This window comes from Bos indicus x Bos taurus, chromosome 6 (genome assembly GCF_003369695.1).
Source record: "Bos indicus x Bos taurus breed Angus x Brahman F1 hybrid chromosome 6, Bos_hybrid_MaternalHap_v2.0, whole genome shotgun sequence".
NCBI lineage: Eukaryota > Metazoa > Chordata > Mammalia > Artiodactyla > Bovidae > Bos > Bos indicus x Bos taurus.
In genome coordinates this window covers 58,831,036-58,858,940 of record NC_040081.1, presented here as the reverse complement: position 1 = coordinate 58,858,940, position 27,905 = coordinate 58,831,036, and the positions used below count along the sequence as shown (strand labels likewise).

The 27,905-nt window shown below is 38.7% G+C and overlaps 1 protein-coding gene across 5 annotated transcripts in view; it reads left to right on the top strand.

The window, feature by feature from the left end:
• SMIM14 (small integral membrane protein 14) overlaps nt 1–27,905 on the top strand; it is a 144,751-nt gene that overhangs the window by 84,596 nt on the left and 32,250 nt on the right. For 2 of the 5 annotated variants that reach the window (XM_027544304.1, XM_027544305.1), the window contains exon 2: nt 27,453–27,562. In XM_027544304.1, coding sequence (XP_027400105.1) covers nt 27,453–27,562 — 110 coding nt within the window. Of the gene's footprint in view, nt 1–8,744; nt 8,941–17,098; nt 17,397–21,680; nt 21,753–27,452; nt 27,563–27,905 lie in introns of all 5 variants that reach the window. The other 3 variants (XR_003511518.1, XM_027544306.1, XM_027544307.1) reach the window with 3 other exon arrangements.

The window sequence follows — 27,905 nt, the reverse complement described above, 5'->3', positions numbered from 1 at the left end:
GCATAGAGAAAGTCGGATGAGCTTCCTGCACGTAATACCCGCGTTTAAAGAGATCTTCCAGTTACTGTGTTTTGTCGGAAACCGTTGGCAGCGTAGAATAACTTGGACGGCGTCAGCCCTTCCAGGGGAAGTCCTGAGACCCTTAGGAGGTGTTCTCACTGCCGAGTCTGTGGAGCCTGCAGAGGGTTTGTGTTCCCTTCCACTTTAGATGACCCGCCACGCAGATTCCTCTGGGGTAGCCTGCTTCGAGCCCTGCCACCCTCCGCGCCTTTCCACCGCATGAATGAGACCAGAAGACCAAACCTCTGTTTTGTCCTTAGTTTTTTTAAAGTTTTTTTTTTTTTTTCCTCCAGAGAATTCATTAATTGAGGTGTTTCTTTAGCAAACGGCAAGAAAGAAAAAGAGCTATGTATTAAATTGATTGTCATATATCAAATCCAGGAAGAGATCTTAGGAATTTGAACTACTCCCTTGAAGGGTATATTATGTCCTTGTGTGGTATAAAATGGACCTCTTCCTAGCAAATTTCTTCCTTCAGCGTGTGCAATCGAGATCGTTTTTTCTTAATACCACAGTTGGAATGCCGCTGATCGAAACAAATGAAATTATGTTTTCTTGAAGTTCTTTCTCTTTTTTTTATTTTTTAAGCTAATCTATACCTAAATAATTTTGTTTATATGAAATAATTTGTGATAATTGGAGAAAATGTTGATTAAAGCAGATAAGTGAAAAAAAGAAGAAATAAGTCATCAGTATTCTTGCCATCCAGAGACCACCAGAATGTCAGCAGTGGTTTATATCCTTCCAGACTTTTTTGCATTTAGATATTTTATACAAAAATGGTATCATACCTCATGTTCTTCTGTAACCTACTTTTTCATATTTTTTTCACTTCATTTTTGAGTAACACATTACAATTTTAATAGATACTCTTGGACCTTAACTTTTATAGAGTATTCGCTGTATGTTTGCCAAACCATAATGATTAAAATCATAGTTTTAAAAGATTTCCTCTCAAATCTCTCATGATGATATTATAAGATTTATGAAATCAGTATGCACTGTGTGACAAACTAAGACTTTGCTTGTTTAACTCTTGGCAAAACAGGCACAGAATAGCCTGAGTTAACACTGTGGAAGTTTGAAAAGCTTTTGGTCACTTGGTGATTTGATTTAGGTAAGGGTTTAGTTCTGTGCCATAGCTCCTGTATGTCCCAAATGTTGACCAGCTGGCAAGGCCTCCGGCAGTAAGGTCCTAAAAGATTTTACTTTATACACTTAGTATGCTTTATGAACACTGAGTCTTGGATGTGTGCCTGTTTAGTCCAGTGCTTTATCAGTGGTGCCAAAAGAGAAGTGAGGTTCCCCGTACCTCAGCTTCAAAGGATAAGTACTTACTAAAGAGTATCCTAAATATACTAATAGCCCACTTGGGTCCCTTAGTCATAAACTTACCTACATGTGCCTTGAATGGTAGTGTTCAGTATGTATTCTAGATTTGTCCACTTCTTCCCCTCTCTACCGCTACCACCTTTGCCAACTCTTACTGTGTCTCACCTGGCCTACTGCAGAAACCTCTGGTCTCCCTGCTTCCACTTTGGCTTTTTATGGTGCATCCCCTTTCCCACAGCCTGAGGGATCCTTTAAAATGTCAGATCACGTCACCCCTTTGTTGAAAGTCTCTCATCACGTTCAGAATAAAATCCAACCTCTTTCTCAAGGTTTGCCAAGCAGTAGAGGTCTCGGCACTGCCTTCCTCTGTCTCACCTTGTATCCAAATGCCTTAATCAGGACCCAGGAGAATGGCAACAGCAGTTTCTTCTGTGTTCCAGCTGCACTAGCATTGTCCTAGGGACTTGCCAGGTTTGTTCTTGCCTCGGCATTTGCACTTGCTCTTCCTTGTGGCTTCAGTCTTCTCCCAGATCTTCCTGTAGCTGATTCCATCATGTCATTCAGGTCTCAGTTCAGTCTCTTCAAGGAGATTGTTCCCACAATTATCCCACCATTCTCTCATTTTCTTTATAACATCACTATCTGGAATTTCCTTTGTTTTTATATTCTGCCTCCTATACTAGAAATTAAACTCTGGGCAAATGAGGACCTTGTCTGTCCTTTTCACTGCCAAGCAGGTGCTCAATATGATGGTTGAATGAATAAACTTGAACATATCTGTATTACTGTTGAATGCACTCTTTTTCTTATATTTAATTTTATTTATTTATTTATTGACTGCTGGGTCTTCATTGCTGCTTGGGCTTTTCTCTAGTTCTGGTGAGTGTGGCTACTCTTCATTGCAGTGGCTTCTCATTACGGTGGCTTCTCATGAAACACAGGCTGTAGGGCATGTGGGCTTCAGTAGTTGCTGCATTTGGGCTCAGTGGTTGCGGTTCCCAGGCTCTAGACCACAGGTTCAATAGTTGTGATGCACAGGCTTAGTTGCTCTCCTGCATGTGGGATCTTGCCAGACCGAGGATCTAGCCTGTGTCTCCTGCATTGGCACATGGATTCTTTACCAGTGAGCCACCAGGGAAGCCCCTCTACTGTCTCTTTTAAACCAGTTCTTTTTATGGCAGAACCCTAATTTTCAGTCTCCTTTTGTAGGGGTGTACCTTGATTCTCCTACTTCAATAGTTCTTGATGTTTGGATCAGGGAACAGCCGTGTTATACTTTTTGTTCAGTCACTTAAGTCGTGTCCGACTCTTTGCGACCCCATGGACTGCAGCACGCCAGGCTTCCCTGTCCTTCACCATTTTCTGGAGCTTGCTCAAACTTTTGTCCATTGCATCAGTGATGCCATCCAACCCTCTCGTCCTTTGTCATCCCTTTTTGTTTTCAGTCTTTCCCAACATCAGGGTCTTTTCTAATGAGTCAGCTCTTTGCATCAGGTGGCCAAAGTATTGGAGCTTCAGCTTCAGCATCAGTCCTTCTAATGAATATTCAGGATTGATTTCCTTTAGGATTGACTGGTTTGATCTCCTTGCAGTCCAAGGGACTCTCAAGTGTCTGCTTCAACACCACAGCTCAAAAGCATCTATCTCCTTGAATTGGCTTAAATTCATGTTCACTGAGTCAGTGATGCTGTCTGACCATCTCATCCTCTGCTGCCCATTCTCCTTTTGCCTTCAGTCTTCTCCAGCATCAGGGTCTTTTCCAGTGAGTTGGCTGTTTGCATCTCGTGGCCAAAGTATTAGAGCTTCAGTATCAGTCCTTCCAGTAATAGTCAATGTTGATTTCCTTTAGGATTGGCTGGTTTGATCTCTTGCAGTCCAAGAGTCTTCTCTCTCAAGAGTCTTCTCTAACACCACAGTTAGAAATTATCAATTCTTTGGTTCTCAGCCTTCTTTATGGTCCAATTCTCACATCCATACATAAGTACTAGAAAAACCATAGTTTTGACTATGCTCAGTTGCTACAGTGTGTCCAACTCTTTGTACCCTGTAGACTGTAGCTTGTCAGGCTCCTCTGTCCATGGGGATTCTCTAGGCAAAAATACTGGAGTGGGTTGCCATGCCCTCCTCCAGGGGATCTTCCCTGGAGGGAGGATCCCAACCCAGGGATCAGACCCAAGTCTTGTATGTCTCCTGCATGTGTCAGATACTATGCTAAAAACTTTTAACATGTTTTTCAGTTAACTGTAAAACAACTCAGATATAGGTGTTCCTGCTCCCTCTGTACAAATAAAAGAACTGAGACATACTGAGTAGAAGGTTGGATTTGAACCCAAGTCAGTTCTCTTAATCAGTATACCCTACAGTGTTTAGAACTATATGCAGTCCTTTAGTTTTAGTAAGCCATTTTTTTGTTAAGGGCAAAATAATGTTTTCTGTCCCATTTCCAGTCCTTAATGAAGATCATTGTTTTTTGGTCTTTGTGCCTGAAGTTGCACAATTGGTAGATGACCTCAAGGAGCATCTGTAAAGACTCCTGCGTCTTCTTGCTTTGTTGTATTGAGTTTTCAGATTTAAAACTACCAGGTTTAAAGTGAATTTGAGGTCTTTTCTCCTCCCTATGCATTGCCGTGCATTCCACACACCCAGAGTCTATCACTTTTCTACCTGCTCATATACTCATTTGAATTCTTCATACATTTCCTTCATTGATTTGGGTGTTGTAATATTTGAACTACCATGGGATCATCATAAACTGAACAGATTTCTCACTGTAAGACCCTTTCCAAATGAGTTAAAAGTACTGAATTTGATTGATGCATTGATTTGGGGGGCTTCCCTGATAGCTCAGTTGGTACAGAATCCGCCTGTAATGCAGGAGACCTGGGTCAAGAAGATCCACTGGAGAAGGGTTAGGCTACCCACTCCAGTATTCTTGGCTTCCCTTGTGGCTCAGCTGGTAAAGAATCCTTCTGCAATGTAGGAGACCTGGGTTTGATCCCTGGAGAAGGGAAAGGCTACCCACTCCAGTATTCTGGCCCAGAGAATTGCATGGACTAGTCCATGGGGTCTCAAAGAGTTGGGCACACTGAGCGACTTTCACTTTCACTTTGATTTGGGGTGGGGAGGATACTTAATCTAGAGAAATACTGGTTGTCTTTCTTCTCTTCCTAGTCTTAAAGCCTGGATAGCTATATTTATCTATGGAAGCTCTGGTCACACGTGATCTTTAGCAGAGCTCTATCATAACCCATCTTGGGCTTTTGTAAATAACCATGTGTGGCTCCTTTAGCTTCACTTTTCATATTCAGTTGTCTGTGGCTATTTGGCTTATTTGATTGGGAGGCCCATGAGGTCAGGGAGGACCGATTAAGCAACAGTAGGCTTGTTGATGGGATAAATAAATGAAGAAAAATATCAACTTTAACTATATCTGTAAAAAGCAGTACATTGCTAAAAAGCAGTATTTGTAAAAATCTTTTCCCATATAGTTTAATAAGACTTAGAACAAAAGCTTCAATAAAAGATACTAAATTGTTTACATTGATAATTAATGGTGATATATTAATATATGAGTTGTAAAGATTTTGCAGAAAGTAAGCACTCCCGACAGTTATATTGTGACTTATATTAGAATTTTTTTTAAGATTGTACTACTACAAGCTTATAAGCAAAGGTATTCTTTTGGTGTGTGCTTATGTTCACGTTCATGTTTCAGTCCACGGAACAAGGGCTAACCATCTGAATTGGTTGTATGCATGTGGCATTAGATCCTACAGTTAAGTAACAGTTTGGGCACTTCAAAGTGATTTGAAAAGAAGGCTGAAAATTATTTGAATCTGAAATTAAAACAGTTACCTGTCTGAATCTCAATAGCAATGACATTTACTGTTTATGGAGTCTATATGCTAGTCTCTTGACTTTCATTACTTCCTATATGTTTAGCTTACACATCAGCCCTCCAAGTCGGACATTGTCACCCCCAATTTATACCGGAGGAAACAGGCTCTGGTTAGTAAATTGCTTAAGGTAAAGCCACTTGGGACTTGTGGGATTCAAACTCAATTTTCTTTGACCAAAATTCATAAACTTTATATTTCAACAATGTTGAGTAGTCTTTTTGTCTTAGAGAATCATGGGAGCTATAATAAGTAAACCTACTTGTTTTAGCTGTCAGATTATGCTACTAGAAGTACTTTCATGAATTGTTTTGTTCTGTTTAAACCTAAATTGGATATGCATGTCTAGTAGTCCCTCCTTTAAAAAAAAGAGAAAAAAACCTGAGACATGCTTGTTACTGAAAAGCTGCAAAGGATAGTAATATATAAAACCAACAACAAAAGTTACAATCCTGTACATATATTTCCTTCCAGTCTTTAACTTTTAAAATTCATCTTTGGTACAGCTGAGATGTAATACTCACATAAGCTTGTATTCTTTTTGAGGGATGAGAGTGGGGTCAACATAGTGATCTTTTTACCATGGCCTTAGAAAATACCTAAACTTGATTTTAACTGGCTGCATTTTATAAGATGTTTTGAATAAACTGGTTTACTTGAAGTTTTCACTTAATATTAAACATGAATGTAGTTTCCAGTTTTCACCATTATAAATAATATTGTGGTGAACCATGGCTTTAAATAGCCAACCAACCAGTCTTAATTATGTAAAAAAACATAATCACACTTTAATGACTTGAAATGCGATTTTAATCATCGTTCAGCAAGTATATACAGCATATATATTCTTGCAATCCTAGAAAATTTACTCGAGGGTTTTTATTGTTTTTTTAATAATTTTACTTGTTAATTTAACACTTTTTGGCTGTTCTGGGTCTTCCTTGCTACACACAGGCTTTCTCTAGCCGCAGTGAGTAGGGACTACTCTAGTTGCGACGCACGGGCTTTTCATTGCAGTGGCTTCTCTTGCAGAGCATGGGCTCTAGAGTTGGGCTTTAGTAGTTTTGATGCACGGGCTTAGTGACCTCTCGGCATGTGCAGTCTTCCTTGATTAGGGATCAAACCCGTGTTTCCTGCCTTGGCAGGTGAATTCTTTACCACTAAGCCACTCAGGCCTGGCATGCTGCATGCAGTTCATGGGGTCGCAAAGAGTCGGACACGACTGAGTGACTGAACTGAACTGAACTGAAGCCACTCGGGGACGCTCCTACATGAGGGTTGGGACGGGAAGCCTGGTGGGCTGCCGTCTATGGGGCCGCAGAGTCAGACGCGACTGAAGTGACTTAGCAGCAGCAGCAGCAGCAGCAGCCTCTGAGAAGAAGAGAGTACCTTTTTTACTTTTGTGGTTTTTTTAAACTTCTGTATTTGAATTGTAAAAGTATAAATGTGATTGCTTTTAAAATTAAAAAAAGTTCAACTCCTTGAGAAAGTATGTTTTTCTAAACCAGAACCAAGTTTTAGGTTTATAGTAAGGCTTATATTTTGTTTGTAACATTTCAAACTTGAGTGCTTTTGTTTAAAGAAAGTTACCTTTTTGTTGCTTTATTTTCATATCGAATTTTCATTTCCTTTTTAAAATTTAGGTGAAAACACAGATGTGAGTCTCAAGTTTGTAAAAGTACAGAATAAAGCTGATTTATGCTTGACTGCGCTCATTGGCAAGTATTGCAGGTGCAGCACTTTCAAATTTTAAGAATGATAAAGATGCTTCAAATCAAGTTAGGGACACAGTGAACATCTTCTTGGTAAATGAAGTTTTAGAGGATGTGTTCTGGTTGCTATCTTGTTTTAGCTTATACTTTTTAAAAAAAAGCTAATTTTTTTTTAACATATTATGTATTTTGTTGCTCTGTACTCCTGGCAGAGGTAATGTAGAAGAAACTGACTTGCTTGCAATTTTGAAGACTTCTGTTTTTCCTGTGGTGCTTATTCAAATTTCATTTTTTTAAAAGATTGATGTATTTTTTGGCTGTGGTATGTCTTCGTTGCTATGAGTGGATTTACTCAAGTTACAGCAAGTGGAGACTAGTCTCTAGTTAGAGTGTGCGGGCTTCCCATTGCAGTGGCTTCTCTTGTGGAGCACAGGCTTTATGGTCGTGAGTCGAGTTTCATTTTTTAATAACGTTGCTTTTTGTATCACAGTGGTTCTAAGCGTTTTTTTCCTGTCATTATGAATGGCATTTGTGTGCACCTGTGTTCAGATAGGTCGTCTAGGCTGTAGCATGGCTGAGATAAGCCATGGTTAATCTGAGTTGGGAGAGTAGTAGCCATAACTCCGTTCTGTGACAAAAATCATGTAGGCAAGGAAGTGAAGGGGAGTAATAGAAAAAGTCTTGATTCTGCTCTGGTTTATTTGAACGGTTGAATGATAGAAGGCAGGAGGAGAAGGGGACGACAGAGGATGAAATGGTTGGATGGCATCACCGAATCAATAGGCATGAATTTGAGCAAACTCTGGGAGATGGTGAAGGACAGGAAGCCTGGTGTGCTGCAGGCCATGGGGTCACTAAGAGTCGGACACAACTTAGCAACTGAACAATAACAACAAATCATTCGCAGATGTGTAACATTACTTGTGATGTACTTCAGAATTTCAGACCATGCTTGTTATTTTGTAATATAGCTATTGAAAACTGGTTTCGTAACAATTGTATCCTCTATGATTTGCGGGGGTGGTCACAGAATATGGAATTTTTATACCATCTGTTAAATTTTTCTGTTTCTAACTTATGGAACACAGTGTTTTTTCCTGAATTAAAAAATTTTTATTCAGAATGTGATTAAGTAGTACTCGAGTAGAAATTTCAGAGAACGTTTTCAGAATATGAAACTTTGGGTTAAGATACTGAATATAAACAAAGATGATTCAATTGCAGACTTTTCTCTTGTTTGGCTGTTTATAATAAATTTTACCCCTGGGCCTTGAGAGAGTCTTTAAGATTGTACAAGAGTAAAGAATAGCCAGGGAAGAACAGAAAATTTGTAGATGAGGGACCAAGATTTAGAACAGAAGACTTCTTTCTTCTTTTTCACTTTTATGCAAAGGAGTGATGGCTGAGCCCCAGGGGAATTCAACCCCACCCCCCCACACACCCCCACCCCAACCCCAAAGCAGTATACAAAGAACTTGGGTTGAGGGTTGAAGATACATTTCAAATCTAAAGGCTTAGAGTTGAATTGCCTCAGAGCATTTTACAGTTTATAAAGCACTCTTTAAAATTCTCATCCGATCCTTGGAACAACCTATTAAAATAAATAGTTTCAATTATCACTCTTGTTTTATAGGTAGGGAAACTGAAGTTCCAGAGAGGCTCATTTATCCATTTTTTCAGTAGTGTCGTAACTTAAGTCACTTATCTAAGATATATTCTTTCTGCTATCCCATGCTGTTTTTAGCAGGTGTTCTTAAGGTGATTCCTAGAATACAGTCGGGCTCTGTCCATGGAATTCTACAGGCAAGAATACCGGAGTGGATTGCCATTCCCTTCTCCAGGGGATCTTTCCGACTGAGGGGTCTAACCTGGGTCTCCTGCATTGTAGGCAGATTCTTTTTACCGTTTGAGCCATCAGGGAAGCCCACAATCAGATACAGGTAAGGGGGAAAAAGGTTGTAGAGGAAAGAAAAGGTGTAGGAAAATAGGGTCACATTAGCAGGGAATTTCCAGAAAAGTAATGGCAGCCGTGGGGGTTGGGGGGACCTTTAACCGAGTCCTGTGCTACACGCACATAGAGGAATTAAGGAGATACAGAAATTCTTGATAACTGTGAACAGTACAGCTGTTAGTATAAAAGGCATAGATGTTAAGTGAGTTAAGTAGTTCTCCTTTTGAACTTTCTCTGGAGAGATTATCACAGTAGTTGTTTGTCTGAGACATTTATTTTGGCTGTTAATTATATACTAGTATGTGATTATATTATTATTATAATAAGAATGAATTATAATTAGTAATTAACTTGATTGCAAACGCTTGGAGGTAGGGCTTAACGTTTTATTTCTTCTGTATCCTCCTCTGAACTCTTCTGCTAGCTACCTAGTCCCCTGGGGACTTGTCAGATAGATCCTTTTCAGTAAAGGAGAAGTGAGAGAAGACAGGGGTTTGAAGCCCTGCTCTACTGGGTGACTTTGGGTAAGTCACTGACTTTCTCAGGGTCTCAATTTTTTTTCTCTTTAAATGAGTGAATGAGAACTGCTGCATCCCCAACATTTTAAAAGTACCATTTATGAAGCTGTGGTTTGTTGAATATGAATAAATGAAGACTTAGCATCCTCTGATACATACCTCATCTATACTATGCTGTCTTGCACAGGCCTCCTAGTCATATTGACCTTGTTTTTCCTGTACATTCCCATTCTCCTTGATGAAGAAAGAACATTTTATTGTCATTCTTTCTAGCCTACTCTCATCTCTTCCTTTTGAATAGTATGCCCTCTGAAAGAATATATTTAAGCTTTCTGTTATCCTGTAAAAATGTTTTATAATAAGATTTTCGGATGTGGTCTTTATTTTATTTTTCTCTTGTAAATAGCTAATTCTGGATGGGCCTGTCGACGTGAAAAAAAATGCACAACACTAGAGTCATGAGTTGAGTTTATTCCATGTCTTACTGACATGGAATAACACGGGAGATAGGCTCTCAGCTAGCTCTGAGGAACCACTCCAAAGGTACTGGAGGAGCTGGTATCTATATGTACAGTCAGTTGAAAGGTTACTGAAGTTGCATGGATCAGATATCTCAATTTTAGCGCTTTTCTGTGCATGGGAAGATGCAACAATCTGAGGTCATTGGAATTCTTCCTTAGATAGGCCTTTCAACTATCTGTGCTGCTGTGCTGTGCTTAGTTGCTCAGTCATGTCCCACTCTTTGCTCCCCCATGGACTGTAGCTTGCCAGGCTCCTCTGTCCATGGGGATTCTCCAGGCAAGAATACTGGAGTGGGTTGCCATACCCTTCTCCAGGGGATCTTCCCAACCCAAGGACCAAACCCAGGTCTCCTGCATTGCAGGCAGATTCTTTACCATCTGAGCCACTGGGGAAGCCAAGAATACTGGAGCTGAAGGGATAGGGTAGCCTATCCCTTCTCCTGGGGATCTTCCCAACCCAGGAATCAAACCCAGGTCTCCTGCATTGCTGGAGGATTCTTTACCAGCTGAGCTACCAGGAAAGCCCACCTAGGGGTCCATTAATCCAAAACACAGAATGTGTCACCCTAAATTCTTTCATTGTGTACTTATAGATCAGCAGCTATTGTGGCTAATGATTTGATCCTTAAAGAACTGGAATGGCAGGCAACATTCTTTGTTTACACACAGTATAGGGTCACCCTGTTGGATCAAATAGGGAGTAGTATTAGGAATTTGTAACTGTAATTGCTTGGTTATTAATGTAAATTTTTAAAATTTGTCATGATAGAACTCAGGAAGTTTTAACTCCTAAGCACAGAGAATTGTGGTATTTAAGGAATATAATGGATTTATTTCAACATTTACATTTTAAAATGACTTTAATCTCCCAGGCAGCATTTTAGCCTAGTTTTTTACCAAATGACGATTGACCTGAACTTGAAACTGCATCCTTTCTCCTTGCGCACTTCCCATCAGAGAATCAGACTTGCAGATGTAGTTTAAGAGAAAAGTATGTAACTCGAAAGAAGCATTAGGAAGTTAATTGATGGTTATCTAATTTCTGTAGTGCTCTAAAGTTGTCTTTATGAGAGTGAAACAAGTATAAGCTTCATGATTGGTCATATCCGACAGATGTGCAATGAGTCTTGGTCAGGAATTTACATTATGACTTCCTGTCCAAGGTCTCTCTCATACTGGATGGAAATGTGATCATGGTCAAATTGCTCACTTATCTGAACTTATTTTCCTCATTTTAAAAGAGGAATAATTTTCTTGCTTAACTTGTTGGAAGGGCTGTTGTTAAGCTATGAAAGTAGTTAGAAAGCTGCAGGCATAACTATTTTAGATATGACTGTTTGATTGAGATCCATTTCTGATAAAAGAATAAAGCAAATGAGTATGTTGCAAAAACATTGTATCTGTGGGAATTTGAACACCTTATTACATTAAGATGTTGAGTCATCTGATAAAAGTAATCTGAACTTCTAATTATACATGTCAGTGTATGATATAATATTACTGAAATTGATAGGCAAATATTTTGTTCTCCCTGTTTAATATGAAAGGTAGCCAGAGTTTTGGGATAGCTCTCCTTAATTGGTTGATCAGTTTTCTAATTGGCTACTGGGCAAAAGCAGATTCAGAAAGGAGTTTGTAGAAAAATTATTTTTAAGAGTAGAGTAATTATTCCTGTAATTGGGAATAAGGTTAAAAATAGAAAGTAAATGCAAAGGTAATCTTCCTGAATGTCTGGGGGGCAGTTGTAGCTGTTTCTGGTATGTTTTACTCTCTTGGTTTTTATAACTTTGGAGTGTTAGTAGCACTGATGCTTTTTAGGTAAAAATGTATAAAATACTTCTGAGTTCCTCATTTCACTGACAGCATCTCTATTTTCTGTATTATAAAAACAAATTGCATGTATTCTAAATTGTTACTTTGTATTTTGCCCTTGCTGTGGGTTTTTATTTTTAACTTTTAAGTGGGAAGAATTTTGACATTGTCTTGATCACTGTAAAGATAGGACTAATTGAAAAAGTGATTTTATCATAAGTCACCTTCTTAAAATTACAGTAGAAAGATAGTTTTCATCCTCTTACCTTGAATTAGGCTTGGTTATTCCTGCTTTCTCAAGAAGAGCCCTCTGTTTGCATGGGGAGAAATCAGAAGAATTTTCGTTAGTCTATAAAAATGTATTTCTAAAAAACTGAGGTATGCTTGAAATTTTTAGTACTAACCGGTCATGAATCTGTATGTATCCATCAGCTGGCTTCAGCAGTTACTGAACTTATGACTTTTATTTCATCCACACCTCCCCTTTTGCAGGGTCATTTTCACCTGGATCCCAGGCATAAAAATCTCTTTAACTGGAAATACATAGTGAGATCTCTCAGAGGTAAAGACTCTTTCAGATGTGACAATTGACATTATAGTTATGTTAAAAAATTTAATGCAGGGTAATTTCCTACATGACATTTAATCCAGTCAGTGTTCAGAGTTCCTTTTTGTTTGTATCGTAATTGTCCTTTTGCTAGGTTTGTTTGCTTCCGGATTCAAACAAGGTCTATATACAGCATTCGATTGATAGCTCTAAAATTTCTTAAACTGTAACCATATCCCTGCCATCGCTTGAAGTTTTGTTTACTTTTTACTATTTGTTTATTGAAAAATTGGAGTTAGTTTTCCTTAGTTTTGCTGCATTCAGCATTTTTCCTGATTTATAATAAAAGTTAATATATAATTATTATTTGATAGGGACTCCACATTATTTGATGAGGACTTCCCTGGTGGTCCAGTGGTTAAGATTCTGACTTCCAATGCAGAAAGTACTAGTTTGATCCCTGGTCAGGGAACTCAAACCCCACATGCCTTGCAGTTTGGCAAAAAAAAAAAAAAAATTCTATGATATTGAAAGATAAAATATACAGAATGAAAAGTAAAATCTTGTCACTCAGAGATTCCCGATGTTAGTTTTCCTGTGTTTTCTTTCAACTTTTTCAAGTGTGTTTTTTTTGCGCTTTTAAAATATATGCATGTACTTTGCTTATTTTTATATCCTTTTTAATATATTTTAATATTACGTTGTGCTTATTTCCCCATGTCATTATGAAAGAAGATGAAGCATTTGGCTGCATGATACTTCACAGTATGTATCTTAATTTAAGCATTTCCTTTTAGCCAGACATTTGTTGTTGCTGTTGTTTAGTTGCATCCAACTCTTTGCAGCCCCATGGACTGCATCCCACCAGGCTCCTCTGTCCATGAGATTTCCCAGGCAAGAATACTGGAGTGGGTAGCTATTTCCTCCTCCAGGGGATCTTCCCGGCCTAGGCATTGAACCCGAGTCTCCTGTATCTCCTCCATTGGCAGGCAGATTCTTTACCACTGAGTCACCAGCCAGACATTTAGACCGTTTCCAGTTTTTCACTGTGATAAAGCTGTGATAACAATCTTAGTACATAGGTCTTTGTATTTCAGATTAAAAAAAAAATGATAGAACCTTAGAAGTGGAATTATTCAAAGGGCATGAACATTTTTTAATTTCTGAATTCATATTGCCATGAAATTATAGTTTGTAATCTCCAGTGCAGTTCCCACTTTAAGAATCTGTTTGTATATGTTCTATGTTATTAAGAAATCTTTGCTTATCATATTAGTGGAGTGTGATTTTTTTTCCCCTATTCTTTGGCTGTTGTAATTGTATTTGAGATTTTTTAATGCATATATTATGTTGTAAGTTTGTTGATATTTTTCATTGTTCTGCCATTAAAGATCAAATACTCACCTAAATTTGTCTTCTAGAATCACTTAGGGTTTTTTTTTTCCTTAATTGCTAGAAGGCATTCTTAGCATGTACTTTGTACATTCCTAGCATTTATTAAACTGTTGATCCCCTCATTTATTTGTAATTCAAGTTTTGATATATAAATACACTTTGTGGTTGGTATGTTCAGAAAATTCTAGAAAAAGGAATTGTTTTCCTGTTTACTGAGTTTTAATATTATCGCTTATCTCTCTCCTCCCTCCACCCTTTTTTCTGCTTCCCATCTATGAAATGTATCCAGATGTCTTTGATTCTGAGTCTTGGGAAAACACTTAAAAAAAAACCTAGTCTAGTTCTCATCTGTTTTCCTTTATTTTCCTTGTTATATGTGTATTTTTAAAATGAATTCCCATTTGCTTTTATTTTAAACTCAATTGACCAGATGTTACCAAAACATTATACCAGCATACTCGTTGTTACAGCATTTTGATCCTCTTTAACTGTTAATACTTCCACCAGAGGATGAGTAGAGGAAGGGAAAGGTAAAACATTGAAAACTGGCTACACCCTGAGCCAGAGGGTATAGTCTTACGTACTTTCCAATCCAGAGACAAGTTTTCACGTATCTTAATCCAGAAACAGGTTTTTATATATCTAGACCAGTGGTTCTTAGTCTTTAGTATACTATAAAGAATGATTACCTCAGATTTAGGGCAAAGGCTGACTTTAGAAATATCCATTGTATGGTCTGTTTATATACTTGGTTATTTCTCACTAATAATGGGATTTGGTTTACTTTGTAACACATATATTTACAGAGTTTAGAATACCATTTTTTATGCTTAATGCTAGCTAACAAATTCAGTGATGATGGAAGGTCAGATAGTGTGCTTAAGATAATTTAGCATGTTCAGTTCAAGAGGAAAGTTGAGATGTAATTATTTGTCCCTAGAGCAAATGGTTCTGGTATGGGAAGAACAGGATGCTTACAGTAAAGTTATTCTTTTGAAAAGTTAATATTTTTTGAATCACTCAGAAGACACAAAGGCAGTATACAGTGACAAGTTTTCTGTCCCTTAGACACTTGGGCCACCAGTCACATCATTTTTGAATACTAAATTCTTATGGTTTTAAATGATTGGCGAGTGTCCATAGAAGAAAATTTATCTTTAAGTTATTAATGGAAGGAAGTTTGGCATCAACCTTTAGTATTTATTTTGGATAGAATCTTTTGTTTACATGTATCTGTGTTTACATATATGTGACAGATTTGCATACCCATATGTAAATATGTGATTCAATTTAAAAAATAAAATATAGAAAATTAGGAAAACAAGAAAAAACATCTGATAACCTTAACAGAACTGGTACTTCTCCCGTAGACTTAAATGCTGGCCACATAATACTTCTACATACTTTTCCCCCCTTAACCACAAGAATTTCGTATTGAGCATACTGGGTTTCTGACTCATCTCTTATAAGGGATATGAATTTCTTAGTAATATTGCTCTTGGAAGCAGGAGCAGGGAACTAACCTTTATTGAAGAAGAGGGGAAATGAGAGATTGGCAAGAGTATGGAGGTTAAATAAGGGTACATATTTTTATAATTCAATCTTGAGAAAAATAAAGGAAAAGTCAAGTTTCGGTATTTCGAGGTTCTTAGAAATGATTGCTCTTATTTTTTTCTTCTTTTGATTTTTTTTTTTTTTTTTAGAGAGTATTGAATCCAAGATTGAATCCAAGGATAAGCTGACATTTTGTTGTTTAAAATGTTTGCATGGAAGGACAGAAATGCCTTGGGTAGCCATTGCCTTCTCCAGGCGATCTTCCCCACCCCGGGATCCACCCCAGGTCTCCTGCATTGCAGGCGGTTTCTCTACCATCTTAGCTACCAGGGAAGCGTAATGCACAGTACTTGCTTCAAAGCAATATTAATTTATAAACTTCTTGGTAGGATTTCAAGGAGGGCGATCCCAAAATGTTTCTGGAGGACAATAAATGTTGGTGGAATTAATAGTACGTTACCCAGGACTTCCTTGATGGTCCCGTAGTTAAGACTCCATGCTTCCGCTGTAGGGGATGCCAGTTGGATCCCTGGTTGAGGAACTGAGAGCCCACAGGTTGTGTGACGCAGCCAATAAATAAATAAATAGAAATATAAAGAAAATATTATATTACTCAATATTACTAATTTAAGATAAGTAAAATCAGTAATAGTCAATTTCTTTTTATCATTTATAAGGACTTTCCTAGGATCGCCTGGAAGTAATATTAGTCTGTCTCCTCTGTTTTGTAGGCTTACCTTGATCTTGTGGTTAAGAGAGTGTTTGATAGGTTTTTCTACTGTAAAGTTACCTTTTTCTGAATTCTGTCCTTTAGAAGGGAGTCAGGAAATCTAGTCCATGTTTAAGGGTGGGGTAGGATTAAGCTTTACCTCCCAGAGCATGATAAATCTAATACTACTTGGAATTTTATAAGTAAGATTTGTCCCTTTCCCTCCTACTTTCCTCTCCCTTTGTGGGAGTATTTTAAAGCAAACCATAGATAACACACATGTCATTGATAGAATTTTTATAGTTCGTGATCAGATCAGATCAGATCAGTCGCTCAGTCGTGTCCGACTCTTTTCGACCCCATGAATCGCAGCACGCCAGGACTCCCTGTCCATCACCAACTCCCGGAGTTCACCCAGACTCACGTCCATTGAGTCAGTGGTACATATTGCTAAATTAAACTCCAGAAGGGTTATGGCCGTTAACTGGAGGACTAGCAATGCATGACCAAACTTTCATAGTACTTTTTTGGGGTTTTTTTAGGTGAAAGTTTACGTTTTAATTTGCATTTATTTTACTAGTTAGGGTGACCTTTTAAAATGTTTGTTAATTAGCTGTAGCACCTCTTTTGGGAATTATCTTTTCCCTTGGTCTTTACTTATTTTAAATGTCTTTTAGAGACTCTCTTAGCTATTTTAACTCCTTTTTCTCTTAGAGACTTAAGAGATTTGTTTACATTTTGCTTACTGGTCCTTCATTTTTAATCATCTTCAGGGGTTTGTCTTTTATTCATATCTTATGATCACATCATTCTTCCTGTTGTATTCTTTTAAAATTTTTTCCTCGTTGCATTTACCTGTATATATGATAAGGAAATTTGGCAGCCATTGGTAAAGCAAGAAGTAAAGAAGTAAGGCCATTTTAGGTAAAAGTCATCTAATGGTAATTCCATTCCAAATTAATGTGAGAACTCTTTGTGGGTTAGTCTAGCATATGAATTATTTGCTTTTAAAATTCATGACTGGTTCTCCTAAGCATTTTGTGTTAAAAGTACTTTTATGTTATACTTTATAAATATTTACTATTTTGCAGTGTATTATGGAGAAGACAATGGCAACCCACTCCAGTACTACTTGACTGGAAAATCCCATGAACGGAGGAGCCTGGTAGGCTGAAGTCCATGGTGTCGCTAAGAGTCGGATCTGACTGAGCGACTTCACTTTCATTTTTCACTTTCATGCATTGGAGAAGGAAATGGCAACCCACTCCAGCGTTCTTACCTGGAGAATCCCAGGGACGGGGGAACCTGGTGGACTACCATCTGTGGGGTTGCACAGAGTCAGACATGACTGCAGTGACGCAGCAGCAGCAACAGCAGTTTATTACAAAAGTATGAGATTAACTTTTATATTCTTGAAATCTATGTTAACATTTTAGTATGTTTTGGGAATTTTTATTACCCCTAGATATTGTAAAATACCCTCTTTTTAAAAAAGTATAATTTCTTAGAAAAGAAACCTAGGTGATAATAGCTTCTTGCAAAGATATATTCAAACCAAATAGTTTCTTCTGTCAGAGAAACCAAGATGAACTCTCACACATATGCAAATATATAAAGGCCTTCCCACCTAAATTTTTAGGCTTGGAAGACATTTTATTTTATTTTTTTTACTTCCTTTTAGTCCTTAACAATTATGACAGTAACAAATAATTCCAAAGTAAAATAGCTGAAGTAAAATTGTTAAAAGAAAATCAAGGGTTTATGGTTACCCTTCAGTTCTTCCAGCTTGTTCCTGGAAGAAGATAGTGTGTTAGTTACAGCATTAAAGAAAATGAGAGTACTCTCCTAATATTTCACAGTGTCATTGGATGTTATTTTTAATTGCTCTTGGGATTTTAGATCTATTTTTCTACGGTTTACAGTTCTGTTAACTCTTTAGCTAACAGTCTAATAAATAAATATTTAAATGGAAATAGACCCTTATATGCAGAGTACATCATGAGAAATGCTGGGCTGGAAGAAGCACAAGCTAAAATCAAGATTGCTGGGAGAAATATCAATAACCTCAGATATGCAGATGACACCACCATTATGGCAGAAAGTGAAGAGGAACTAAAAAGCCTTTTGACGAAAGTGAAAGAGGAGAGTGAAAAAGTTGGCTTAAAGCTCAACATTCAGAAAACGAAGATCATGGCATCGGGTCCCATCACTCCATGGCAAATAGATGGGGAAACAGTGTCAGACTTTATTTTTTTGGGCTCCAGAATCACTGCAGATGGTGACTGCAGCCATGAAATTAAAAGATGCTTACTCCTTGGAAGGAAAGTTATGACAAACCTAGATAGCATATTCAAAAGCAGAAACATTACTTTGCCAACAAAGGTCCGTCTAGTCAAGGCTATGGTTTTTCCAGTAGTCATGTATGGATGTGAGAGTTGGACTGTGAAGAAAGCTGAGCGCCGAAGAATTGATGCTTTTGAACTGTGGTGTTGGAGAAGACTCTTGAGAGTCCCTTGGACTGCAAGGAGATCCAACCAGTCCATTCTGAAGGAGATCAGTCCTGGGTGTTCTTTGGAAGGACTGAAGTTGAAGCTGAAACTCCAATACTTTGGCCACCTCATGGGAGAGTTGACTCATTGGAAAAGACTCTGATGCTGGGAGGGATTGGGGGCAGGAGGAAAAGGGAATGACAGAGGATAAGATGGCTGGATGGCATCACCGACTCGATGGATATGAGTTTGAGTGAACTCCGGAAGTTGGTGATGGACAGGGAGGCCTGGCGTGTTGCAATTCATGGGGTCGCAAAGAGTCGGACACAACTGAGCGACTGAACTGAACTGAGACCCGTACAAATCTGGCTTTGTAGATTCCTAGAAGATCTTCTAGATTCCTAGAAGAAAAGGAAGCAAATAACCTATAACACATTCTTAATCTTACTGTGATATAATGGATTAATACTCAATAATATAAAGAGCTCCTAAAATCAACTAGACAAAAAGAGTTTGAAAAAGAAGAAATAACTTGAAAAGATGTGCAGCCTCATTACATGGGTAATAAAAGCAATGAGACATATTTTGGGGCCTGACATTCTGGCAAAAAAAGGTTTTTTTGGTATATCTAAGTATTGTTATACTATTAGTGATGGTAACATTGTATGAATTGCTAACTACCATGCTGTGCAATTAGTAATATGTACTATGTGCTTCTGATAGAATTGAAATTGGTAAAGGCTTTTTGTGAATGCCTTTAGACTTAGAAATTTCTTCTTCTTTTTTTTTTTAACTTAGTCCTACAAAATATGGGCGCAGAGATATTTGTTGCAACATTATAGTAACAAATGTTGGAAAGGCCCTAAATTATCTTTACTAAAGAAATGCTAAGATTGTGTGTTCATGTTTTGGAGTATTATGTAACCATTAAAAAGAATAAAGTAGAGCTTTATATATTGAAAGGTCTTCAAGACTTACGTTACCCAAAAGCAAGCTGCAGCACATGTATAATATGATCTCCTAAAACCTACCAAAATGATGTGTGTGTATATATATTTAAAAGGATATAAATACATATAAAAAGACCTGAATGTAGTCACACTTGACTGTTAGCTATGGTACATCTGGGGAAAGGGTGGAGAATTGGGAAGCAAGAAATGGGAAGGTTGACATTTGCCATTTTACTCTGTGCTTCCAGGGGGTACCACTGATACTAAATATGTAACACTAATAATGTTGCTGTTTTACAAATATTTGCTACTAAGAGTGTTTGGCCTAAGCAGGAACCACTTTTAAAAAGTTTTATTTCCTAAAGAATCAATCCTGTATATAAGCATGCAATTCCATAGCATAATTCTAAAAAACACAGTAATAGAAAAGTAGTGTCTACTTTTTTCATCTGTTCCAAAGTTATAAACAGGCAATTGAATTTGACTCCCCAAAGATGAACTAAGGTAAATTAAACCTACCTAGCGTGAGCTAGAGTGTTTAAGGTTCTAACCGCAGATAGTAAATTGGTTAACAGCACTGGAAAATTCCTTCAGCACATACGGAAACAGGATGACTCAACCAATTTAACTACAGCTGAAGTCTACTGGGGAAGGTTTATTAGTTGTAGTTGGTGGAGGAAATGACCCGGATCTGAGGAATATGGGAAATTGTGTTTGCCCTCCCAGCATACTGAGTGGATTATTTTACTGCTGTCCTGTACTGAGAGTTGTTGAAGAGTGGATGGTTTGAGAGCTTTAGATATGTTTTGTCCTTTATACTGCATTAAAAAGTCATCTGTAAACTGTTGCTTAATTTACACCCAGTCATAATATCACAAATATTCATTATAGTGGGAAAATACTGATGTGGTATATAAGTTAAATGCTTGTTATGGCAAATCCTAAAATAGAAGAAAGTAGAAATGTATAAAAGCTCTCTTGTATCTATCACTCAACTTCAGTAATTATCAACTCATGGCCACTTCTATTTCTTCTGTGCCGTATTTACTTCTCTCCTGTCCTAGATTATTTTGAACTTCTTCAGAACACTGTTCTTATTTTGTATGACTTTGGCCTTTTGTGACCAATTGGAGTAAAACTGGTTGTCTTCAAGGGTCAAACCCATAACTTTGACATTATTTAGCATTGTTCTCACATTAGGGAAGTGTATTGAGGAGGCGAATAACTCCTCTGAAACATGAAAAGCAAAAGCATTGTTTTAAGTTACTTTCTATGAAAGGGCTCTTCTCGGCCGATTTACCAGAATTCTGATGCAGTAGCCCAGTTGTGTCTTGCCCAGGGTAGAGCAGCTTCTTAATGTCTTTGGCCACCAAGGGGTTTAAATATGGGGTGGAATCGGGTAGTTTTTGCTCTAGTACTCAGCTGCTGATGTGCATTGGTGCTTGTTCTGAAGTCCTAGCCAAAAGATAACTGTTTCCATTCTTTTTTTTTTTTTTTTAAGTAATTTTAAAGTGGAAACTCTTAACTGAAAATAGTACATAGAACAGCTCAAGCTTACATACAGAAATTTCCACAGAAGCATTGCACTATTGAGGAATGTCCTATTTGTAAATGCATTTTCGTATTTTACTGGCGGCTAATTAAGACCAGCAGATACTTTTAAATTCTAGTTGATTTACATGTTCCTGGCATATATAGATACAGAGAAAATAAACATTGTCCAAAATTAAAGAATACTTGTTCATTGTTGTGGCTTAAGCAAAGAGGGAGGTGTTTATAGAGACAGAGTGATGACTAAAATGGGCTCCTGCCCCCAAGCTGTGTTTTTGTCTGGAGGGGTGGGTAGTGGTGGAGTCTAATTTTGTAAATCAAATAGATTAAAGAGACCTAAAAATAGCTGTTTTATAATTTTGATAGATGCTAAAAAACAAGTCTCCTTTCATTTTATAAAAGTCAGTTTGATAGCACTTTCTTAGAGTATTTCTGTGTTAAGGGACTATAGAACTGGATAGACATTGGACTTTTAGTATTTGAATTTTATTTAAAAAAAACTTACGGTTATATCTTTTAATTTCAACCAACATTGTATTGGCCTGGCAAGGCACTGAGAGGGCAGGAGGAAGGACCCGTATTTGCGGATATTGCGTATGTCCACACCCAGCACAATCCGAGCCCTTTAGACTTCCAAGGCTGAACTTTATGTACACATAAGGGTAAATTATGTTTATTTTCAGGGTTTTCTCTACATCGAAAGCTTATCAATTAAAAGAACATATGGACACAGAGTGGCCTCAGACAAAACTGAAGTAAGTCAGAGTTTGTATTTGATATTTCCTACCTTCTGGAGAGTAAGACTGTCCAGCTTAGGTTGCCTTGAACTCCGCTTCCCCTCCCCAAACCCACTTCCCTTAGCTCAGGCAAGAAGATACTAGATGGGAAATAGGTTTTCCCTGACTGTTATGCCACTTGATTTCACCTCAGTGTATCTTGGATGTTTCCCCAAATCATCACATAGAAAATTGACTCATTCTTTTCAACAGCTGTATAGGACTTCATCTACTCATACTATTGTTTATTTAATTAGAGCTACATGGATAAACACTTTGAATTAATACTTTTTGCTCTTATGAAAAACATTGCAGTGGACATCCTTATACAAAAATTTTGCATGTTTATTTGGATATGGATATCTAAGTCATTCATGTAAAATTTCCAATTTTCTGGTAAAAGTGATGTTTAGATTTGCACTTGTTCCATTTTGTAGTTGCTTATTGGTTCTCTTTTCCTTGTGAACATGCTCTTTGCTCCTTTTATCTGTTAGATTGCCATTTTCATACTGATTTTTCAGAACTATCTGTAAAGTAAGGAAATTAACCCTGATACGTGTTGAAGGTGTTTTTTTTTTTAAGTTCTTTGTCTTCACAGTGTATTTTTGGCTTATAGTAATGAATATCACTTTAACTGTCAAAATTACTGATCCTTTATAGTTTCTTGGAATTACGTTCTTCTACATTCATCCCAGTGACCTGGTTGTGGTTATATATTGTGACTTTTTAATTTTTTCTATATTTTAAAAGTTTTCATATATATGTACATAGTCATTATTAAGAAATGTTTAAAAATTAACAAAATGAATGTCTGTCCTCCAAATTATATTCTCCTCTCCAGAACTGATCACTCATTAAATTTAATGTATTTTCTTCCAGTCCTTTATGTATGCATTGTACTTTAAAGAAATAGACAGCTATTTTACCATTTCTAAATAGTCCATGGTTTAAAATGGCACCTTTCAAGAAACAGAGCTGAAGATTTTGGCTCATTTTTACTAAGAAAGCTCAGACAGTAAACTAGGAAACTTTTCTCAGTGACAAAATCAGATCAGATCAGTCGCTCAGTTGTGTCCGACTCCTTTCGACCCCATGAATCGCAGCATGCCAGGCCTCCCTGTCCATCACCAACTCCCGGAGTTCACTCAGACTCACGTCCATCAAGTCAGTGATGCCATGCAGCCATCTCATCCTCTGTCGTCCCCTTCTCCTCCTGCCCCCAATCCCTCCCAGCATCAGAGTCTTTTCCAATGAGTCAACTCTTTGCATGAGGTGGCCAAAGTACTGGAGTTTCAGCTTTAGCATCATTCCCTCCAAAGAAATCCCAGGGCTGATCTCCTTCAGAATGGACTGGTTGGATCTCCTTGCAGTCCAAGGGACTCTCAAGAGTCTTCTCCAACACCACAGTTCAAAAGCATCAATTCTTCGGCACTCAGCCTTCTTCACAGTCCAACTCTCACATCCATACATGACCACAGGAAAGACCATAGCCTTGACTAGACAGACCTTTGTTGGCAAAGTAATGTCTCTGCTTTTGAATATGCTATCTAGGTTAGTCATAACTTTCCTTCCAGGGAGTAAGCGTCTTTTAATTTCATGGCTGCAGTCACCATCTTCAGTGTGGTGAATCAAACTTTTGGATATATAATCTCTCATAGAAAACTATATTTTGGATTACTACCACTGTGGCATATGATAACACAGTTGTTGTTCAGTTGCTCAGTCACATCCAACTTTTTGCAACCCCATAGACTGCAGCATGCCGGATTTCCCTGTCTTTCACCATCTCCTGAAGCTTGCTCAAACTCATGTCTATTGAGTCAGTTATGCCATCCAGCCATCTCGTCCTCTGTCATCCCCTTCTCCTGCCTTCAGTCTTTCCCAGCATCAGGGTCTTTTCTAATGAGTCATCTTTTCGCATCAGGTGGTCAAACTGTTGAAGCTTCAACTGCAGCATCAGTCCTTCCAATGAATATTCAGGATTGATTTCCTTTAGGATTGACTGGTTTGATCTCCTTGCAGTCCAAGGGACTCTCAAGAGTCTTTTCCAACAACACAGTAGTCCTTTGAAGTTTGTTTTTTAGAATGAAAAGTGAAAGCATTAGTTGCTCAATCATGTCTGACTCTTTGCAACCCCATGGACTGTAGCCTGTCATGGGATCTCCCAGGCAAGAATGCTGCAGTAGGTTACCATTTCCTCTTCCAGGGGATCTACCCGACCCAGGGATCGGATCAAACCTGCATCTTCTGCATTGCGGATGGATTCTTTATGGGCTAATGCTATGCTAAGTCACTTCAGTCGTGTCCGACTCTGTGCGACCCCATAGACGGCAGCCCACCAGGCTCCCCCGTCCCTGGGATTCTCCAGGCAAGAACACTAGAGTGGGTTGCCATTTCCTTCTCCAATGCATGAAAGTGAAAAGTGAAAGTCAGGTTGCTGAGTCGTGTCTGAGTTTTAGCGACCCCATGGACGGCAGCCTACCAGGCTCCTCCATCCATGGGATTTTCCAGGCAAGAGTACTGGAGTGGGGTAGCATTGACTTCTCTGCTTTATGGGCTAAAGTGTCTTTAATTTGCTTGTCCATAAATAACAAGTAATTCTTGGTTAAAGAATTCAAATAACAAAGGACCATATAGTGTATGATTTCATTTACATGAATTGTTCATAATAGGCAAATTCATGGGGACAGAAAGCCAGTTAGTGATTACCTAGTACTGGGAGGAAGAGAGGAAAGTGAAGAGTGACTGCTAATGGGTAAAGGTTTCATTTTGGAGTTATGAAATGTTTTAAAACTGTGGCAATGATTGCACCGTTCTGAGAATATACTAAATATTGAATAGTACATTTTCAGCACTTGAACTGTATAGTATTGTGATTTATCTCAGTGAAGTTGTTATAAAAAATAAATTCAAGTAATACATATGTGTCTAGATAGAGTATTTCTAAGAATAACTTTTATAAATATTCTAAAAATAAATCAAGTACCACCGTTATTACATTCAAAATTCTGGTAAAATCATAGGTCAGTTTGCCAACGTTCTGTTCTGATCCATTGCTCTGGTTACTATTTGTGTGTGTGGCCTCACTTTAAAAAGTTAAATTGCTCCTGCATCTAGAATTTGTTTTGTTTTAGGAATGAGGATAAGGAGTCAGCTTTCCCCAACACTGTTTACGGAATAGCTTATGTTTCCCCCAGTGATTTGATGTACTGCTCTTTAGTTCTTCCAGGTCTTAGTTGAACATTTCTTAAATCTTCATAGACTTTGCCCCCATTCATTTTCCAAGATCCTGGATTGTGTTCATCATCATTATCCTGAATTCTTTTTCTGCAAGGTTGCCTGTCTCCACTTAATGTAGTTGTTTTTCTGGGGTTTTATCATGTTCCTTCATCTGGGATGTAATCCTCTGCCTTTTCTGCCTGTCTGACTTTCTGAGATTGGAGGGTTGGTTCTGCAGGCTGCAGGTTGTAGTAGTTCTTGCTGCTTCTGTCTGCTTTCTGGTGGATGAGTCTATCTAAAAGCTTGTACGAGCTTCCCTGATGGGAGGGACTGGTGGTGGGTAGGGGTGGCAAGTTTAATAAAACTTGAATCCGTTTGTCTGCTGATGGGTGGAGCTGTGTTCCCTCCCTGATCATTGTTTGGCCTGAGGTGACCCAGCACTGGAGCTTACAGCTGTATGGTGGGACTGTTGCTGCTGCTGCTGCTGCTAAGTCGCTTCAGTCGTGTCCGACTCTGTGCGACCCCATAGATGGCAGCCCACGAGGCTCCCCCGTCCCTGGGATTCTCCAGGCAAGAACACCGGAGTGGGTTGCCATTGCCTTTTCCAGTGCAGGAAAGTGAAAAGTGAAAGTGAAGTTGCTGAGTCTTGCCTGACTCTTAGCGACCCCATGGACTGCGTCCCACCAGGCCCCTCCATCCATGGGATTTTCCAGGCAAGAGTACTGGAGTGGGGTGCCATTGCCTTCTCCGGGTGGGGCTGTTGGTGGCCCCTAAAAGGGCTTCCACCCAGATGTGCTTCCCCAAACTGCTGCTGTCAGTGCCCTTGTTGCTGGCAGTCAGCCACAGCCGCCCCTTGCCTCTGCAGACCTGCCAGCACTAGCAGATAGGCTTGCTTCAGCCTCCGTGGTCACTGCTGCTTTCCTCTGGGTCCTGCTATGCACAAGACTTTATGTGTCCTCCATGAAGGAGTCTCTGCTTTCCCCCATCCTGTGTAAGTTCTATAATCAAATCCAGCAGACCTTCAAAGTCAGATTCTCTGGGGATTCCTAGTCCTGTTGCCAGACCCCCCCAGGATGCGAACCCTGATGTGGGGCTCAGAACCTTCATTACAGTGGGAGAACATCAGTGGCGTAATTGTTCTCCAGTTTGCACATCACCTACCTGGCAGTTTTAGGATTTGATTTTATCATAATTGTGCCCCTCCTGCCATCTCATCATGGCTTCTCCTGTGTCTTTGGATGTCAGGTATCTTTTTTTTGGTGGGTTCCAGTGTCTTCCTGTCGATGGTTGTGATTTCAGTGCTCTCACGAGAAGAGGGACGTCCTTCTACCCTGCCATCTTGGACAAATCTCCTCACTTGTTACTCTTGTTTTTCAACATCTTCCAGCCGTTCCTGGCTATTGTCTTGTTAATTCATGCCCCTCTTCCCCCCTCCCCCTGACATGGATATCATTTTAGATAACTCATTTTTTCTTTTCTTTCAGAGGACTTTCCTGGTAGGATGAAGACTGCAAAGTAGACATAGCTTTACTGTTGTTGTTCAGTTGCTAAGTCATTTCCAAATCTTTGTGACCCCGTGGGCTGTAGCCTGCTAGGCTTCTCTGTCCATGAGATTACACTGGCAGGAATACTGGATTGGGTTGCCATTTTCTTCTCCATTTGACACAGCTTAGGCTGCTTTAGTAAAACAGCACAAACTGAGTGGCTTAAACAACATTGATTTCTCACAGTTCTGGACTTTGGGAGGCCTGTGACTCAGGTGTCTGGTGAGGAATCTCTTCCTCCTTGTGTAGATGGATGCCTTCTTGCTGTATCTTCACATGTCAAAGAAAGAGATATCATGTCTCGTCTTTAAGGGCACTGATCCTGTTTTATACGAGCTCTACTCTGATAACCTTACCTCCCAAAGGTAGTGGTGGTGGTTTAGTCACTCAGTCATGTTCAACTCTATGTGACCCCATGGACTGCAGCATGCCAGGCTTCCCTGCCCTTCACTATCTCCTGGAGTTCGCTCAAACTAATGTCCATGGAGTTGAGGTGCCATCCAACCATCCTACCTCCAGATACCATCACCTTGGGGATTAAAGCTTCAACGTAAGAGTCTGGGGGGAGCACAGCGGTTGGCACAAACATTCAGTCCATAGCAGTGCTGAGGCTAACAAAGTTAAAGGATTAGGTGATTAAGCAGAATAGGGCTCTAGCAACAGCATCTTCACAGGTGGGACCAGTAGAGAGAGTATATGAAGACTTTTGTATTTATAGAAAATCAGTCTGATGGTAAAGTGGTAGCCAGTCATTTGTATAGATTCATAATTCAAGAATAGTAATTCATAGATATGTCAATAAACTTGAACTATAAAGAGAACTATTATGAATCTATACATAACATGAATTCTTCATAGCTCAAGAGAAAGAGTAACTCTGAATAGCAGTCTTATAATATTTTTTCCTTCCTCCTAGATTTAAACAGTCAAGTTAAATCAAGCTGGGTAATCATGGCAGAAGGTGGATTCGATCCCTGTGAATGTGTTTGCTCTCATGAACATGCGATGAGAAGGCTGATCAATCTGGTGAGATGAACAGGACAGTCCTCTTCAGAACTGAACTGTACCCCCTCTGTCTTGTTTTTGGGAGAATGTTGGTTTTGGAAAATTTTCATCCGATGGACACTAAAAATTACTTCATAATGAAAATTCCACAGTGGTTTAAGTCATAATGGTTACAGTGCTTGCCAGCATTTCTTTTTTGTTTTTCCAAGCATTTCTTTTACTAGAGATAAAAACAGATTGCTGTCTTCATTTATAGTAGATTTATGTTGGTGGAATTCACCATCGTGAGTGGTAAACACATTTATGTAGACTTTTCTGTATTAATGCATATAGTTTTTGGTTATACAGAGCTCGTTTACCTGAT